The sequence below is a fragment of the Labeo rohita genome, chromosome 8, assembly GCF_022985175.1.
Source record: "Labeo rohita strain BAU-BD-2019 chromosome 8, IGBB_LRoh.1.0, whole genome shotgun sequence".
Classification (NCBI taxonomy): Eukaryota; Metazoa; Chordata; class Actinopteri; order Cypriniformes; family Cyprinidae; genus Labeo; species Labeo rohita.
Window position 1 is genome coordinate 10,694,349 of NC_066876.1, and position 19,777 is coordinate 10,714,125.

The 19,777-nt window shown below is 34.6% G+C and overlaps 1 protein-coding gene across 1 annotated transcript in view; it reads right to left on the reverse strand.

Moving 5' to 3' along the window:
* The window catches only part of si:ch211-158d24.2 (multiple epidermal growth factor-like domains protein 9), a 40,500-nt gene extending 21,457 nt beyond the window's left edge, over positions 1-19,043 (reverse strand). The window contains exons 1-2 of the mRNA XM_051118130.1: positions 18,384-19,043; positions 7,539-7,737 (exon numbers count right to left, since the gene is read on the reverse strand). Coding sequence (XP_050974087.1) covers positions 7,539-7,737; positions 18,384-18,828 — 644 coding nt within the window. The 5' untranslated portion in view covers positions 18,829-19,043. The remainder of the gene's footprint in view (positions 1-7,538; positions 7,738-18,383) is intronic.
* Positions 19,044-19,777: the final 734 nt, after the last annotated feature.

Below are 19,777 nucleotides of genomic sequence, written 5' to 3' on the forward strand. Positions count from 1 at the left end.
GTAAATAGACACTCCATTTTCATATTTTCTTATATACTATATTTTTTGTAACACAGTAATTAGAATTTAATGGGGAAAATGTGCAGAATTGTCATTAAATGTTATTTTCTTTATGCAATTTATCATATTAGGGCTGTCACAAATTATTTTGGTAATCGAGTAGTCAGTCGATTACTCTGACGATTAATCGAGTAATCAAATGACTATATTACATTTTTTGATGTAATAAAAATAGACCTAAGCAAACAATAGCCTTTCAAATAACTTAAAATACATATATAATAGCAATGAGGCAATAATAATTAAAAGTTGGTGTTTAAGGTTGTGTTGCTGTCTATGGAGGGTCAGAGACCACTCGGATTTCATCAAAAATATCTTAATTTGTGTTCAAAGATGAACAAAGGTCTTACACGTTTGAAACAACATGAGGTTGAGTAATTAATGACAGAATTTTCATTTTTGGGTGAACTAGCCCTTTAAATGTTGTTGGGTCAATATTAAAGAGGGATTAGATTGCGCTGTAGAGTGTAAAAACAATTGTTAGGCCGTTAGCGCCCAGTGCAGTAATTTTTAATAACGCATAATGTACATTAGCTCTATTGTTTATAATACATCATGTATTTTAACAGTTTTGTTTGGTAAAACCATAAGATTACTTGCTTATGATACTTCATTTTAACTAATTATTATTGCCTCATTGCTATTATATATGTATTTTAAGTTCGATTACCAAAATAATCCTTAGTGACAGCCCTAAAATCTGATGAAATAGCACATGTTGCATTACCAGATGAACATTATAATAAATCCAAAATGAGTTTAATATATCATGCAGCCTTAGAAAATGGTCTAATAATGCATTTCATGGATTCTCATCCACTGAATGTGCCACTTCCTGTATTTTGCCGGTTACTCGACTTGGCAAAATACAATCGATTATTTTTTATAATTGAGTACTCAAACTGAAACAAGGAATCATGACAACTCTATATCATATCTTATATTTTGTCTTAATTTTGTTGTGAAATATGACTTGTTTATTTCCTAATGAGATTCACTTTTCCCTTGTTTCCCCTTGAGGCGAATATGTCATCTACTCTGACGCATATCAAGTTTGTTGCTGTAGCCCTCATTCACTGGAAATGTTGTAACCCCTCCTAACACATCCTAATGTGTGCTGCCACCACTATGGATATGTTACATGTTAAATGAAAAAAACTCGGCATTGTTACCTAACACACATTCTTTTAACATTAGCGGGGTGTTAGTAGATACATTTGCACATGCTGTGGCAGAGCGTGTGGGTGGGTATGAGGATATGTGGATGTGCACGAGCCAATAGACAGGTTGCCATGGCGATGGCTCGGCTCCCAAAGCATTCTGGGGAATGAGAGTGAGGTGTGACATATATGACCTATCAATCACATTCTCCAGAGAAAGAGCAAAGGAGATCAAGAAGGAAAAAAAGGCTGACTGTTATCACTTTAATACAACCAGAGAAAAGGGTTCTTGTGGTGGATGCAAAATATAAACATCTGCCTTTCCTAAAAATACAAATGAGTCAGTGAGAGCATATAACGATGCCTGTTTTTCAAACACACACACTGTATCACACAGAAACAGTGATTATCAAGGTCAGATAATGATCAATCAAACCCTGTCTCATGGCCTTCACTTGCATTGACATTCATTAGCAGACAGAGCCGTCGTCTGTGTGTCTGTGAGCCACAAACAGCTCTCTAAAGCCAGCTGTTGAGCAGAACCATTCATTAGGGTGGCACATTTAGCATTTGTGTAAACACGAAACAGGCTGGCGTTTTGTAGCTGTTAGCATCAAGATGCTTATCTAAAGGCATCCACCCCCATTCCACAGCAATAAATTTAGCCTTATTAAAAAAGCCAAGCGTACGGATAGAAAAACAACACTGTGTATCAGGAAAAGCTGGCAAATGCGGCTTAAAACACATTTTTAAAATGAATTTTAAAGCAGGCTACTAAAATCCAGACTGGCAAAGGATGTAGGTTATTTGTTGCCATAATATCAGTGAAAATACCCGTAATACCAGAAATAAACCTGTCTAGCCATTAGCACCATCTTAGCTGTGTGAGCATGGCATGATGACAGGTCATTGGTAATATGATACTCCGTCACACAAGACTCCCAGAACATTTCACAATAAACATTTCGGAGCGGTACACAAATATTTGCAAACAGAGTCTGTGATGAAATGAAATGAAATGAAATGAAATTTAAAATGTGATTAAATTAAAAATGTAATTAAATTAAATTGCTGGGCAACAACTATTCACGATTAATCGCACCCAAAATAAAAGTTTTGTGTACATTATATATGTGTGTACTGGTAATATTTCTTATATATATATATATATATATATATGCACACACATACAGTATGTATTTTGAAAATATTTATATGTATTTACATATATTTATATTTATATTTATATACATATAATATATATATATATATATATATATATATATTTTAATATATAAACAACATTTTTCTTTTTTTATAATAGTATTAATATATTTATATTATTTTATAATATATAGTAATATATATAATATTTATTATATAAATACTAATAATATATTAGTATTTATATATATATATAATAAATATATACAGTACACACACATATACTGGGTACACAAAAACTTTTTTTGGATGCAAATTTAAATTAAATTATTAAATTAAATTAAATTAAATTTAAATTTAAATGTTAGCTACAATAATGATCAAATACTATAGTACTAGACACTAAAATACTACTTGCATATGAAATAAATTGATCAAATGTACAGCACATGATAAACTTATTTAAGTGGTATTCCCTAGAGGTGTTCCCACAGCCTCAACTTTTTATTTTAACATTTTTACTTATTAAAGAATTGTGAGAAAAAAAAAGTTATCATGGTTCGACCAAAAAACAAAACAAAACAAAACAAAAAAACATTTCTGAAGGATCATGTGACCCTAAAGACTGGAGTAATGATGCTGAAAATTCAGCTTTGCATCACAAGAATAAATTACATTTTAAAATATATTAAAATAGAAAACAGTTCGAAAATTGTAACAATATTTCACAAAATTACTGTTTTTTTACTGCATTTTTGATCAAAAACATTAAAAAAAAGAAAATTCTGACCCCAAATCTTTAAGTGTAGAAATATATTTTGAAGCCAAATATATAACTTATTTGAGTTATAAAACATAAAAGTAATGTTTAATTATGATCGCACTGTGAATTAATTAAAAATGAAACAAAATGTAAAATTTGGAGATTGAAGCATTAATAAAACTAAACTAATTAAAATTATTTAAATGCTCATGACTGTGCTTGTTTCATTCGTAACCCTTATAATCCTCACGCTAAAATGGCGTTTGATCAAGTAAAAGCAAAAAACGACCAGCATCAGGCAGCACAGCCGTTTTTTAGCACTCCAACACTGCTGGCTTGACACTTAATGTATCATAATACCATCACCAGGGACTTCCTTAATCATTTGGATTGGTTGTGTATGTGTGTGTACGAGTGTGTTTTCACAGAGACTGACTGCGTTGAGCAGGCAGCAGTAGCAGAAAGCTCATTAATGTTTCAGAGACCCTGGGGCAGATCAGCTGCATATTAACTAGGTCAGTGTTACACAACGACTGGACCCCCCTTCCCTTGCGCTCTCTCTCTCTCTTTCTGCTGCCATGGAGATGCCAGCATCATTCTCCAGCCTGCATCCTTCACAACCATGACAACCGTGGAACCGGGCTGCTCAGAACCTCGCCTGATGCTTTCAAAGTGAAAGACTTAGATGTTTTCCTAAAGGGGGAAGAATGCATGAAAGATCCGGTTTCCAAGCAACTGATGCAGTGCAGATACAAATACCCTTACTTGCAGCATACTTTACTGTCTTAAATCAGACACTACTCTATATTTTTGATATGTCATACAGCGTATGCTAATTGGTGACTGATTTGGAACAGTATGCAGGTTCTTTCATTTGACTGGCTGAGCAGCGCTATGTGTGTGAGACTTTTTACAACACTGGGACTTTGTCCTGTCCCATTCCAGTTGAGTTTCACTTACTTACACTTTGAAATAATGTCAAATTAAAAATTTTACTTTGAAGTACATATATTTTGTTATGATAAACACATACACTTATTTTAATGTGTTGACTAACATACTAAAGCACATGTAAAGCACTTCATTATAATATTATAATTGTAGTGTCACTAGTAAAAAGTCATATATTTAACATTTATTTCATACTAAGTATAGTTCAAATTTATGAACATATTTACTGACATTTCGCTGACGAGCGTTTGAGATTAAAAGTATATAAATTGTATTATTTTTATGAAAATAACCGATCGCTTTGCTAGATAAGACCCTTCTTCCTCGGCTGGGATCGTTTAAAACTGCATTTGGGATCGTTTGAAGCTGCATTTAAACTGCATTTTGGAAGTTCAAAATCGGGGCACCATATCAGTCCACTATATGGAGAAAAATGCTGAAATGTTTTCCTCAAAAAACATAATTTCTTTACGACTGAAGAAAGAAAGACATAAAAATCTTGGATGACAAGGGGGTGAGAACATTATATGTGAATCTTTGTTTTGAAAGTGGACTTCTCCTTTAAGCACTACTTCTGCACATTTAATGTACATTAAGTACAAAATTAGTACTTCCAATTTAGCAGACTTTAAGTATATCAATTTATTACTCTAAAAGTACAATTGCAGGGTATTTTTAGATACATAACTATGTAAATATATTTGTATTATACACTTAATTTTAAATACATGTATTTCAAATACATTTTAGTATATTTGTTTTTCACTAGGGGTGTTATTCAATATTACATTTAACATTAATATTTTAAATAAATTGCAGCTTCATCATTACAAATGTGTAATTACATTTTAATAAATGTGATTTTAATACATGACACAAGTTTCAATAGTATTGACATTACAGTATATTTTAGTTTACCATAAATGTTTGTAAATACATTCAACAATACACTTCAACCTCATTTAAAATTGTGAAATTACATATAAAGTTATACTTGGTTTAGAAAAAAATGTTTAGAAGGAATTTTTACTTAGATATTGCTTTCATAATTAATTACAAAGAAACAGCAAGATGCTGAATTAAATATCAAAATGTTTAAGTAGAATAACTGAAATAGTATTTTCTCCAATAATCTGTTACATTTTTAACTTCAAAAATATTAGCATCAAAAAGCACTCTAAAGTTTAGCTAACTGCATTTATTATAAACTGAAAGAGTTAGATTACCCAAAAATGAAAATTCTGCCATTAATGAATTACCCTTATGTTGTTCCAAACCCATAAGACCTTCATTCTGAAACACAAATTAAGATATTTTTGATAAAATCCAAGAGCTTTCTGACCCTGCATAGACAGCAATGCAACTGACACCATCAAGGCCCAGAAAGGTAGACATGGATAAGAAGAAATTGTTGAATAAAGTTGTTCTTTTTGTTTTCTTTGCACACAAAAAGTATTCTCAGAGCTTCATAAAATTATGAAGTCACATGGACTATTTTAACAATGTCCTTACTACCTTCCTGGGCCTTGAATGTGTCAGTTGCGTTGCTGTCTATGCAGGGCCAGAAAGCTCTCGGATTTCATCAAAAGTATCTTAATTTGTGTTTTGAAGATGAACAAAGGTCTTGTTAATGAATTAATGAAAGAATTACATTTTTGGTTGAACTATTCTTTTAAACTGTAAAAGCTTTTATAGAAACTGGGAACATAATCCCAATCAAGAGCCGATGTGGTAAAATTAAGTGTTAATAATAGAGATGTAGAACTGATGATTTTGCTCACATACGACTTAAATCAGTCCTGAAATCACTCCTGTAAGATTCAAATAATGAGTAATGTCCATACAATTTGTATACATCGCAAATGCAATTTCAAATGTGTAGATGCACCTTAACTTGGGCACTATGGGAAGCTGATCTCTACTGAAGAACAAAAAAGCTAATTGCAAGTCCAGTTTTGATAGGGCCATTAGGATATGCTAATATAAGAATTCATAATGCACTAAATTCATATTGGCCGTTATGATTTCCCTGAGGAGCTCTTGAGGTACGAACACAGCAGGATACCGGCCTTAGCAGACCACACAAGCCTTCCAAGTACAGTATAATTAGAATTATTATTAGAAGCTTTGTTACAAAGATCAAAAAACATCAAAGCTTTATTACTGATTTAAAACATGGTGGTCCACCTGAACAGTGACTGATAAGCTACAGCAAGGCACCAGCTATTTCTCCAGTGTTACAATGTATGAGACTTAATGCTTGGGTGCTTTTTGAAAAGGCATAAAACAGATCATAAAATATGACCTTTATAATGTGAGGCTTACGTGGCAGATATGCTGCACTCCAGAACTGATATTACTTCATATTCTCAGCTGTAGCCAACATAACGCTACATTTGGCCTTAAAGATATGTTATAGTTCAAGCTTAATCCTATAATTTCGGTTTTGCGCCCTTGTCCCAAAACAAATCTGGGATCACAACAATCTGCTCCCTGCAGGGAATGTCATTTAATTAGGCTCAAACTGGTAATACTCAGCATGTTTCATTGCAAAACTACCAAACAATTAAAACACAGGAGAAATATGCCAACAGGAAATTGATACATCCTCAAGGCTATGAGCGATAGAAGCAATACAGGATTGAGCTAATCTGCCTAATTAACTGCTATACTTTAGGGAGGAAATTAGCTAAATCTGACAAAAATCTTCCTCTGGGGAGATCCAGAAACATTCTCCAAGTTAAAAATGATTCAAAAATAAATAAGTAAATGTTATTTTTAATCAGAACTGAATCTAAATTTGAAGTATATAGATCAAGTTGATGTGTAATAATTATAATTAGATTTATATGAAAACAACAGAAGTGTAGAAAACGTTGGTGTCCATGTTTCTCTTTTAAATGGACAATGGACTTAAAGAAATCTACTGCAGTGAAAACTGATTCATAATTTAAGGCTTAAAAATAAATTATTTCAGAGCTGCTGGAAGAAATGGAAGCTGTACAAAAATTGCGAAGACAACACCAGCCAAAAACCATAAAAACGTAATTTCATATATGTGACCCTGGACCACAAAACCAGTCGTAAGTAGCAGAGGTATATTTGTAACAAGAGCCAAAAATACATTGTGTGGGTCAAAATTATCGATTTTTCTTTTATGCCAAAATCATTAAGGATATTAAGATCATGTTTCATGAAGACATTTCGTTAATAAATTCCTACCATAAATATATTTAAACTTAATTTTTGATTAGTAATGTGCATTGCTAAGAACTTCATTTGGATATCTTTAAAGGCAATTTTCTCCTTTCACCTTCAGATTCCAGATTTTTATTGGTTTTATTGGTTTTGTTGTGCAATTTTGTAAATCTGCAAGATGTCAAAACAGCTCTTATAACAAGACAAATAATAATGCATTTTTCCCACAACGCATCTCTCACCTGTCACAGCTTAAGCCGTCGGCACCGAAGGAGTCACATGCGCAGGGCAGGCATCCGATGGTGCCGTTGGTGAAGTGATCTTCCTCACACTCTTCACACTGCAGCCCAGTGTAACCCGGCATACAGTCACACTGACCCGTCTCGCGGTCGCACTCGTCAGGGTCCGACACTCCTTCGCCGCTGCAGTTACACACCAGCTCTTCAAAGAAAACACAGACAAAGGTTTGGTTATGAATTTTTGACGAGCAAAGACAGGCAATGCAAAGATCATCAAATATTGATATAAAGCACTAACAAAGTCATCCTGCATATCTTCTCTCCCTAATATCTTAATGTTTTTTGTCTTTAAAAACCCCACAGGCTATTTAAGTAAGGTTCAAGAATCCCTTAATTAACATCAAACCAGGAATGTGTTCCAATTTTGACATAACTTAATAATTAATTAACATTAATCAGACACGTGAAAAAAAAACAACCAGTACTCTGGTGAAAAAAACAGGTCCACAAACTTGCACATATATTGCAATGAAAGTCATTTACACAAAAATTAACATTTTTAAAAATTAACATTAAATATATATATTTTTTTATTTAAATTTGATTTCCTTAACAGAGCTATCATAACAGAGCTATCATATATTAAAAGAAGCAGATAAAAAATATTAGATAATTCATGATTCTTTTTTTTATCATTTTGTTCTGTTTTATATAACACACTTTAGTGGCATTTCATAAATATGCTAAAAATTAGGATTAAATAATTAACTTTTTTTTTTTTTTTTAATAGCATTTTACAGTCTTTACAGTTAAACGTATGATCATTTTTACAGTGTATGGTAACATTTTGCAATAAAGTGCCATTTGTTAACATAAGTTAATTTATTAACTAACATGAACGAACAATGCACAATACATTTGTGACCCTGGACCAAAAACCTAAAGGTAAATTTCAAAATCCCCTTTAAAGTTGTCGAAATGAAGTTCTTAGCAATGCGTATTACTAATCAAAAATTAAGTTTTGACATATTTATGGGAGGAACTTTACAAAATATCTTTGTGGAACATGATCTTTACTTAATATCCTAATGATTTTTGGTGCAAAAGGAAAATTAACAATTTTCACCCATATACAGTGTATTGTTGGCTATTGCTACAAATATACCCAAGCTACTTATGACTGGTTTTGTGGTCGAGGGTCACATTGGTTGCACTATTTAGTCAATGTTATTAATGTTAGTTAATAAAAATACAGTTGTTCATTGTTAGTTCATATTAGTTCACAGTGCATTAACTAATGTTAACAAGCACAACTTATAATTTTAATAATGCACTAGTAAATGCTGAAATTAACATTAAGTAAGATTAATAAATGCTGTAGAATATTGTTCATTTTTAGTTAATTTTAACTAATGTAGTTAACTAATGTTAACTAATGAACCTTATTGTAAAGTGTTACCCAGTGTATTTATACAAATTAGCCATTTATTTCACCAAAATGTAAAATAGTTACATTTTCTCATTGGGTCGGACTGGTTTTATACACTGGGAAAAAAGTGTCAAAAATATTATTTATTTACACTGAATTAGCTTAAATAAATAACGTTACAACAACAGAACTAAATGTAAGTGTTCAGGTTGAAATAGCTCTGTATGGCAACAACTCTTTATAACAATTTTTTACAACATAGGTTTAACAAAGTAAAATTGTTCCAAGTGCACCCTTGGGGTACACATACCCCATACTAATGGAGAAATCCATGACAAATTGTCACCCATACAGCGTTCAAACATAAAGTCTTGTTAATGCAGCCCTGCTGCTCTGTAGTAAGTTTCTCCTTCAAGTTCAAGTCCGCTACGCATCACACTACTCCATCTTGCTGATCTCTGCCGGCTGTAATAAATGACTCCCTGCAGCCTGATTCTTTGATAGCTCATTAAGTTGATATTAGACTGAGAGAGCAGATCTTTAGTATGCAGGACAGGATGTAGAACCGCTGAAGAAAGCACAAACTCTAATCCAAATCAGTGACGTTATATTTTAACGTGGAAGCAAATTCCAGCTGCTGGGAACAACTGAAGCTTGTAGAAATGTCAATTAAATCAAAGATTATTTTCGAAGCAGTGTTGCTGCAATATGTTAAAACTGATCTTACACTAACCAAAATTATAAACGCAACACTTTTGTTTTTGCCCCCATTTTTCATGAGCTGAACCCAAAGTTCTAAGACTTTTTCTATGTACACAAAAGGCCTATGTCTAAATCTGTGTTAGTGAGCACTTCTCCTTTGCCGAGATAATGCATCCACCTTACAGGTGTGGCATATCAAGACTGATTAGACAGCATGATTATTGCACAGGTATGCCTTAGGCTGGTCACAATAAAAGGCCACTCTAAAATGTGCAGTTTTATCACAAAGCACAATGCCATAGATGTCGCAACTTTTGAGGGAGCATACAATTGGCATGCTGACTGCAGGAATGTCCACCAGAGCTGTTGCCCATGAATTCAATGTTCATTTCTCTACCATAAGCCGTCTCCAAAGGCGTTTCAGAGAATTTGGCAGTACATCCAACCGGCCTCACAACCGCAGACCATGTGTAACCACACCAGCCCAGGACCTCCACATCCAGCATCTTCACCTCCAAGATCGTCTGAGACCAGCCACCAGGACAGCTGCTGCAACAATCGGTTTGCATAACCAAAGAATTTCTGCACAAACTGTCAGAAACTGTTTCAGGGAAGCTCATTTGCATGCTCGTCGTCCTCATCGTGGTCTTGGCCTGACTGCCGTTTGTCGTCCGATTTGACGTTTGTAACCGATTTGAGTGGACAAATGCTCACATCCGATGACGTCTTGCACGTTGGAGAGGTGTTCTCTTCATGGATGAATCCCGGTTTTCAGTGAACAGGGCAGATAGCAGACAGCGTGTATGGCGTCGTGTGGGTGAGCGGTTTGCTGATGTCAATGTTGTGGATCGAGTGGCCCATGGTGGCGGTGGGGTTATGGTATGGGTAGGTGTATGTTATGGACAATGAACACAGGTGCATTTTATTGATGGCATTTTGAATGCACAGAGATACCATGACATGATCCTGAGGCCCACTGTTGTGCCATTCATCCACAACCATCACCTCATGTTGCAGCATGATAATGCACAGCCCCATGCTGCAAGGATCTGTACAGAATTCCTGGAAGCTGAAAACATCCCAGTTCTTGCATGGCCTGCATACTCACTGGACATGTCACCCATTGAGCATGTTTGGAATGCTCTGGATCGGCGTATACGACAGCGTGTTCCAGTTCCTGCCAATACCCAGCAACTTCGCACAGCCATTGAAGAGGAGTGGACCAACATTCCACAGGCCACAATCAACAACCTGATCAACTCTATGCAAAGGAGATGTGTTGCACTGCATGAGGCAAATGGTGGTCACACCACATACTGATTGGTTAAACATTTTAGAGTGACCTTTTATTGTGGCCAGCCTAAGGCACACCTGTGCAATAATCATGCTGTCTAATCAGCATCTTGATATGCCACACCTGTGAGGTGGATGGATTATCTCAGCAAAAGAGTGCTCACTAACATAGATTTAGACAGATTTGTGAACAATATTTGAGAGAAGTAGGCCTTTTGTATACATAGAAAAAGATCTTTGAGTTCAGCTCATGAAAAATGGGGGCAAAAACAAAAGTGTTGCATTTATAATTTTGGTCAGTGTAACTGATTATGGTAACTATTTGGCTACACATTACTGAGTTGACCAGGAACATCCGGATGAGGAAGCCAGCTGTGATTAGGTTTGGAATATAGCTGCTTGTATATTTTCTTTTTCTATTTGATAGAGACACTAGAGAGAGACAGATTTGAACCTGCCTTTCCCACATGGACGCCACAGCATGTGCTAACTGCTAGGCCACAGCTCCTCTATGTTTTGCTTATGATCAATTGCGTTTGATCTCGAAAAGCAAAGACGGCTGTATTTATAAAAATGTAAATCTGAAAGACTGCATTTGAATCCATCTTTCATGTAATACATGTTTTTATTCATCAGCCTTTGTTCATCCGTGTGTACCCGGAGCAACCTCTTATCCCTAGAGAGGACAGCTTATTCCCTTTGGTGGGTCATTTAGTTCAGGGGACAGAAATCAAAGCCAGGCAAGGTGTTAAAGGAATAGTTAATCCAAATATTAAAATTCTGTTATCACTTATTCACCCTCATGTTGTCCCAAAGCCATACTTCTTCCATGGAACAGGAGAATTTTAGTTGTCAATCTTTTACATGCAATTAGTTCCCACGGGTACAAAGGCTTCCAGCTTCGAAAAGCAAGCAAAAACGCCATAAAACCATCACAGTAGTATTCATATGACTATATTTTATAGTCTCATGAAGCTCTTTGACAGCTTTATGTGAGGAACAGACTGAAATTTAAGCAGTTGTTTGATGATAATCCAGTGAGCTGAAACCAAATCACAGAGTGAACTCAAATAAACTTGAGAATCAAATCAGTTTGATTGATGAGCAAATAATTCAGACTGATTCTGTGAACTGGATTTATTGAAAAGATCCAACTCAAAAGAGTAAATAATTGGTTCATAAAACACATATTAATTCTCATATACATGGTTCCACAAATAAAAGAAAAATGACATGGGTTTGGAATGAGTTGAGGGTGTGTAAATGTTGACAGAAGTTTTTTTGGATCATAAAATTTTATAATCATTGTTAAACCATTGTAACTCTATGGAAGCCTTTTTCCGCTACTGAATAAAAAAAAAAAAAAAAAAAGGTTATTGCTACTTTTTTATCTCACAGTTCTGACTTTCTCAAAATTGCATGATATAAACTCACAATTGCAAGAAATAAAGTCAGAAATGCAAGATAAAAACTCACAATTCTGACTTTTTTCTTGCAAATGTGAGTTTGTATCTTGCAATTCTTACTTTTTTCTCAGAATTCTGAGACTAAAGTCACAATTGCAAGATATAAACTTGTAATTATGATAAAAAAAAATTCAACATTGTGAGGTTACATGTCGATTCTGACTTTATAACTTGCAATTGCGAGTTTATATCAAACAATTCTAAGAAAAAGTCAGATCTGAAAATTTATCTCGCGATTCTGATAAAAAAAGTCAGATTTGCGAATTTATATCATGCAATTCTGAGGAAAAAAATCCAGATTTGCGAGTTTACATCACGCAATTCTGAGAAAAAGTCAGATTTGCGTGTTTATATCGTGCAGTTCAGACTTTATAACTCGCATTTGCGAGTTTTTATCATGCAATTCTGAGGAATAAGTCAGATTTGTGAGCTTATATCTCACAGTTCTGACTTTATAATGTGCAATTTCGAGTTTATATCACACAGTTCTGAGAAAAAGTCAGATTTGCGAGTTTATATCTCGCCGTTCTGATTTTATAACTTGCAATTGTGACTTTATAACACGCAATTCTGGGGAAAAAAAATCCAAATTTGCAAGTTTATATCTCACGATTCTGAGAAAAAAGTCAGATTTGAGAGTTTATATCTCGCCATTCTGATTTTATAACTTGCAATTGCGAGTTTATATCATGCGATTCTGAGAAAAAAATTGAAATTTGAGAATGTATATCTCACAATTCTGACTTTATAACACACAATTGCAAGTTTATATCATGCAATTCTGAGAAAAAGTCAGATGTGCAAGTTTATATCTCCAAATTCTGACTTTATAACTCGTAATTGCGAGTTTACATCACACAATTCTGAGAAAAAAGTCACATTTGCAAGTTTATATCACACAGTTCTAAGAAAAAAATCAGATCTGCGAGTTTACATCATGCAGTTTTAAGAAAAAGTCAGATTTGCGTGTTTATATCATGCAGTTCTGACTTTATAATTTACAACTGCGAGTTTATTTTACGCAATTCTGATTTGTGACTTTATATCACGCAATTCTGAGGCAAAAAGTCAGATTTGTGAGTTTATATCTCGCAATTCTGACTTTATAACTCGCAATTGCCAGTTTATATCACACAATTCTGAGAAAAAAAGTCACATTTATAATATTACTGTATTTTTAATCAAATGAATGCAGCCTTTGTGAGAATGATAGAAACATTTTACCAACCCGACATTTGACTGGTAGTGTATATATAACAGCACAATAATCAATGCACTCAGTCACCTCTATTAACGAACACAGTCAATGTAATGTTACCGATAACATTAACAATGGCATGTTCAATGTGCAGTTTAATGCATATGACTGAAGATTCAGATCAATGAACTCCATTAAGAGCCAGACGTCTTTCTGTGCATCTCTCATGCCTTCATCCCCAAGAACCCATTTTACTAGATTTACTGCAGTAGGTCACCCAGAGGGGCACCTGCCGAAAGGGAAAAACATAATTTGTATGCAGAGACAGACACACCTTCTCACACACAGAGCTGTGGAGTGTGTACGTAAACACCTTCTGCTCCTGAGGGGGGCTGTGGAGGGCGCGGATAAGAAGCTTACAGATCCCAGTCTGACAGATTATACATACATCCATGTAAATGAGGCTGCCGACCAGACTCATCGCTTTATGACAATATTATAAAAATATTAAATATGACAGTGCGATTACAACCGAACCAACTGAGAGGATGAACCTTTGATGTGAGGTAAATGTGATGTGGCTTCACTGACCTCAGGCGTGGTGTTATAATGAACTGTCAGTAAATAAACACTGGAATTAAATGTTTTGTTTATTTCGAAGGAGGGTGCCGTTGTATATTAGCGGTGGTACGATGTTGGATATGAAGCGAAAAGACAAGACGGACACTGGGTGTCAGACAACAAAAGAAATAAGACTTGTCAAAGCTGTCTCAGTGTTAAAGAGTGTCTGTAGACACAAAGATATTGTTCTGTCCATTAGTGGAAGCAGTGGAAATGGCACTTATCCCACTCCAGCATACAGACTCGAGTGCAGGGGGTAAAGAGAGTTCACTGGGCCATCTAATGCACAGCTGTTAGGATGTAGGTCAAAGTCGCTCACCTCTTAAGTCATAAACATACTCAGGATTTATCTTTTTCCATTACAATATTTTGGATAGATTCCTTTCCAGCAAAAATCCTATACATAAGAAGAAAGCTCTGACTATTGCAAATGCATCTGAATTAGTAAAGAAACATTCTAGGGTTATACGCCATTCTGAATTAAATTGCCTTTTTTTAAATTCCAGTTCAATTCTTGAATTTGAATTGATGTAGAAAACTGAACTGTAATTTTAAGAAAGTCAAATTAACATGGAATAAAATGAAAAGAAAGTTATAAATGAACATAAAAATTAAAGATAAATTAAGATTATTGTAATTTTCAATAATAATTTCAAATTTCATTCTTCTGTATGAACTACCCGTGTTATCATATACAAACATTGGAAATATTTCCATTAGGTCATAAGAAATGACATAATAAATTAAAGCTAAAACAATACAAAAAAATTTTTTAAAAAAGCTAAATCAAATAACAAAAAATAAATTATATATATATATATATATATATATACCAGTCAAAAGTTTTTAAACAGTAAGATTTTTAATGTTTTTAAGAAGTCTCTTCTGCTTACCAAGCCTGCATTTATTTATCCAACTTTCAGCAAAAACAGTAAAATGTTGAAATATTTTTACTATTTAAAATAACTGTTTACTATTTGAATGTATTGTAAAATGTAACTTATTCCTGTGATCAAAACTACTACTATTTTCAGCATCATTACTCCAGTCTTCAGTATCACATAATCCTTCAGAAATCATTCTAGTATGCTGATTTGCTGTTCAAGAAACATTTATTATTATTATTATTATTATTATTATTATTATTATTATCAATATTTAAAACAGTTGAGTACATTTTTTCAGGATTCTTTGATGAATAGAAAGATCCAAAGATCAGCTTTTATCTTAAATAATAAGATATATAACATTATAAGATTATATTTTTATTTTTATTTTTGGAAATTCAGAGAAATTCATTCTTTTTAAGGGTATTTAAACTGATCAAAAGTGATAATAAAGACATTTATAATGTTGCAAAAAGATTTCTATTTCAGATAAATGCTGTTCTTCAAAGAAACCTGAAAAAATCTACTCTCAGCTGTTTTCAACACAATAATAATAATAATAATGTTTTGAGCAGCAAATCAGAATAATAAATCACAGGAATAAATTACATTTTAAGATATATTCAAATAGAAAATAGGTATTTTAAATAGTAAAAATATTTCAGAATTTAACTGTTTTTGCTTTACTTTGGATTAAATAAATGCAGGCTTGGTGAGCAAAAGAGACTTCTTTAAAAACATTACAAGTCTTACTGTTCAAAAACTTTTGATACACTGCTGTTCAAAATTTGGGAAACTGCATAAGCCTAACCCACCAACAAAATGTCATCTAATTTAAATTCCAGTGCAGCATTCAGTTTACAAATGGATGTGGCTGATTCGTTTTAAAATTCCAACTCATGAATAGAGAACAAACCGTTAAATTCTATATTTGCCCAACCCTGCTCTCTTCACAATAAAAATGCTTTTTACAAGATGGCTGTTTTATACTGAAATATATCAGTCTAAATGGAAGTATGTTTCCATTTAGTGTCCACTCTTGATTTCTAGCCCACTCTATCTAGCCCTTAGGTTGTCTAAAGGGCTCCCATAGCACTTCCTGTGTCCTAATAAAGGCAGGCTTAGATACAGTCCATGCTTTTGTGAACATTGTCACTCGATTATAACCACACCATCAGGAACAATGGCTGTGGAATGTGTAATCACAATGGCAGGGCAGTGAAGGGTTAAACATCTGTAACATTTTGCCTGTTTATGATTTGGAAATATGTTGATGTTTTTCAAGATCATTTCTTGCCATTTGGATTAGGAATGTGGTAGAACATATAGTGTAAGAAAGCAATTTTAGTCAAAATTTTCTTAAGCAGAAACACCCCTCGGTGAGCCAGCTGATTTTCTTCTCCTGTTGTTCTTTTTAAAGTGAGTATAAGTTTCTCAATGTGTGCAAACATCTAAACCTATACATTGTAAAATCACAGAGGTAAGTGACCCTTTTGCCAGTGCACTGGTGATCACTGTTGGTTTTGTTATCTTGGGGATTTAGCATTATTATGGAAAAGTAGGCCAAGTCATATAGATACAATATAGATGCCATATGAACAATTGGTGCACCCAATCGACCATGTAAATGCGAGATGTATGTAGCCCTAACTCTCATTAACAGTGTGACCTGTTTTTTTAACACATACACACAATGGAAATCTGCGGACCTTATTTCCTAACTTACTAGCATTATGCTAATGAAACCATTTTCACAGGAATGTGAATAACCTCTACTACATATGAACATATATACAAAGACTATCTGATGATATCCTAAAACAGCTCTGAAACAGCCCACGGGTCCTAAATCCCTTCATAATGAAGGGGTAAAGTCAGGACAACTGACTAGTTAGGACAAATACCCTGCAGCTCAATCAATGAAGGGCCTGTATGGGCCCATTACATTATTATTTGCCATAATATATCAATGGATAGGCACTTACCCAGCATTAGACATCAAAAGATAGCCTGCTGCATAATGATTGCATAAAATAAATGTCAAGCTGTGTATTAAATCAGTGCATGGTTGGATGGAAAGATAGATAGATTTAGATTTAGACTCTATAGCAGGTATGCATGATAGATAAATAGTTATACGGACAGATAGATAGATAGATGGACAGATAGATAGATAGATAGACAGACAGACAGACAGACAGACAGACAGACAGACAGACAGACAGACAGACAGACAGATAGATAGATAGATAGATAGATAGATAGATAGATAGATAGATAGATAGGTAGACAGACAGATGATAGATAGATAGACAGACAATATATAGATAAGATAGATAGATAGATAGATAGATAGACAGACAGACAGACAGACAGACAGTCAGACAGATAGATAGATAGATAGATAGACAGACAGATGATAGATAGATAGATAGATAGATAGACAGATAGATAGAACATCAGAACGATAGAACAATAGACAGACAGACGATAGATAGATAGATAGATAGAACATCAGAACGATAGACAGAATGATAGACAGACAGACAATAGATAGATAGATAGATAGATAGACAGACAGACAGATAGATAGATATAACATCAGAACAATAGACAGATAGACAGACGATAGATAGATAGATAGATAGATAGATAGATAGATAGATAGATAGATAGACAGATAGATAGATATAACATCAGAATGATAGACAGACAGACAGACAGACAGACAGATAGATAGATAGATAGACAGACAGACAGATAGATAGATATAACATCAGAACAATAGACAGATAGACAGACGATAGATAGATAGATAGATAGATAGATAGATAGATAGATAGATAGACAGATAGATAGATATAACATCAGAATGATAGACAGACAGACAGACAGACAGACAGATAGATAGATAGATAGATAGGGTCACTGGTAGAGTGAGGGTGATATTGATCGATACCTCATCAATATATCATGTTGCATAGCTATGACTGCTAATGAAGTGATTCCTGAGAGGCGGACGGCGGACTGCAGGAATGATGTGTTGGTACAGTACAAGATCAAAATGACAGATCACGAAGCAGAAGGCAGGAAAGGCCTGATAATCGCACATAACTGATTAGATATGCTGATTAGACTAAACAGCATATGATTTTAAGAATATTCTGATTTTAAATAACATTTCTGTTGCCAGAAATGATTTTTTTTTTTTCATTTAAGTATTAAGTTATTTCGTTAACCATTTGAACTCACCTTGAGAATTGTCAGAGGTTGTGCTAAAATCGGGCACGACGCCCGATCTGTCCGCTTTATTATCAGACATCTGCGATTCTTTCATCTGTGTTTCAACAGAGCTGAGCTTCCTCCGAGCAAATGCGGCCATGTAGCTGGGATTAGACAGAGATGGGGTGGTGGGCTCCGTTGTTGGTGGTTTAATGGTGGCTGCTGGTGCGGCGACATTTATCGGTTTTCTGGCGGACGCGATCGTGGGCGCTGGTGTTAATGCGACAATACCGAGCCGGTACCCTGGAAACCCGTTCGCGCTCGTATTTGGATGCTCTTCGGCGACTGAACGAGATTTCCTTATTACTAAAGGCAGCGCATCGTAGGAATGAGCCGCCTCGGATAACCCCATGCACACAAACACGATGAATGGGAAAGCCGGAGATGTAAACATCATTAAGGCAAGCCACCACATAATAATAATCTCAACGCTCCATGAAAACCTCCTCGAAACGGACTTCGCAAGGCCCCCGTCCTCCAATTTCCATCGGGTTATTCCAAACCAGGTGGTTTCCAAGCCGCCCCGATGTAGCCTACTCCACCATATCCGAGAGAGACCCCCTTTTTCTCAATGGCTCTGAACCGACTGCAAGGTGTTTGATCCGCACCGACCTGTAGTAGCAGCGAAGCGCATTGGAGTGGCACACTTACTAGCCAATCAGAATGCAGGACGAGATAACCGCTGTAGTGAGATGTGTGTTTTTTCGCAGCGCTTGACAGACGGTGAGGCGTCTGATTGGTCCAAATCAGGCGCATCGAAACCTCGCTGGCTGCTTCATGCAGTCAGGCGATCATTAGAATATTTTCATTTTATAGCCTATTGTTGAATCCACCGTGGATAAAAATAAGAAAATACGTTTCAGAATATTTAAGGAATTTCAAAACAACAATATCATGCGATGCTTCTTCATTCTGCGTCTCTGTGCGCAATTATTAATGCATTATTACCATTAAATGCGAACTAAAGTTTGTCTAAAGGGATTAGTATATACGCTACACTGAACAACGAATAGCTTAATAGTTTTATTCGAATGTGTTATTATTTCATATATGCCTAAATGATCTGATTCCACATTTTGGTATTTATTTTATTATTGTTTGTTTGTTTGTTTCCTTGCTTATTTATTTATTTATTTATTTTTATTATTATTTATTTTATTTTATTTTAGTAGTTCAGTCATTCATTTATTGTGGTGGTATTTGCAGCTCTGTGTTGATATTCTGCGGCATCAATTGCTGAGCACTGTCAGTATAGGTTATGATCATCAGCAGCACCATCTTCTGGTTGTGCAAAAAAATGAGGAACAATTTTGCAGATGTCCTGTGGTGGGATTGTGATATCTTAAGCCATTAATATTAGCAAG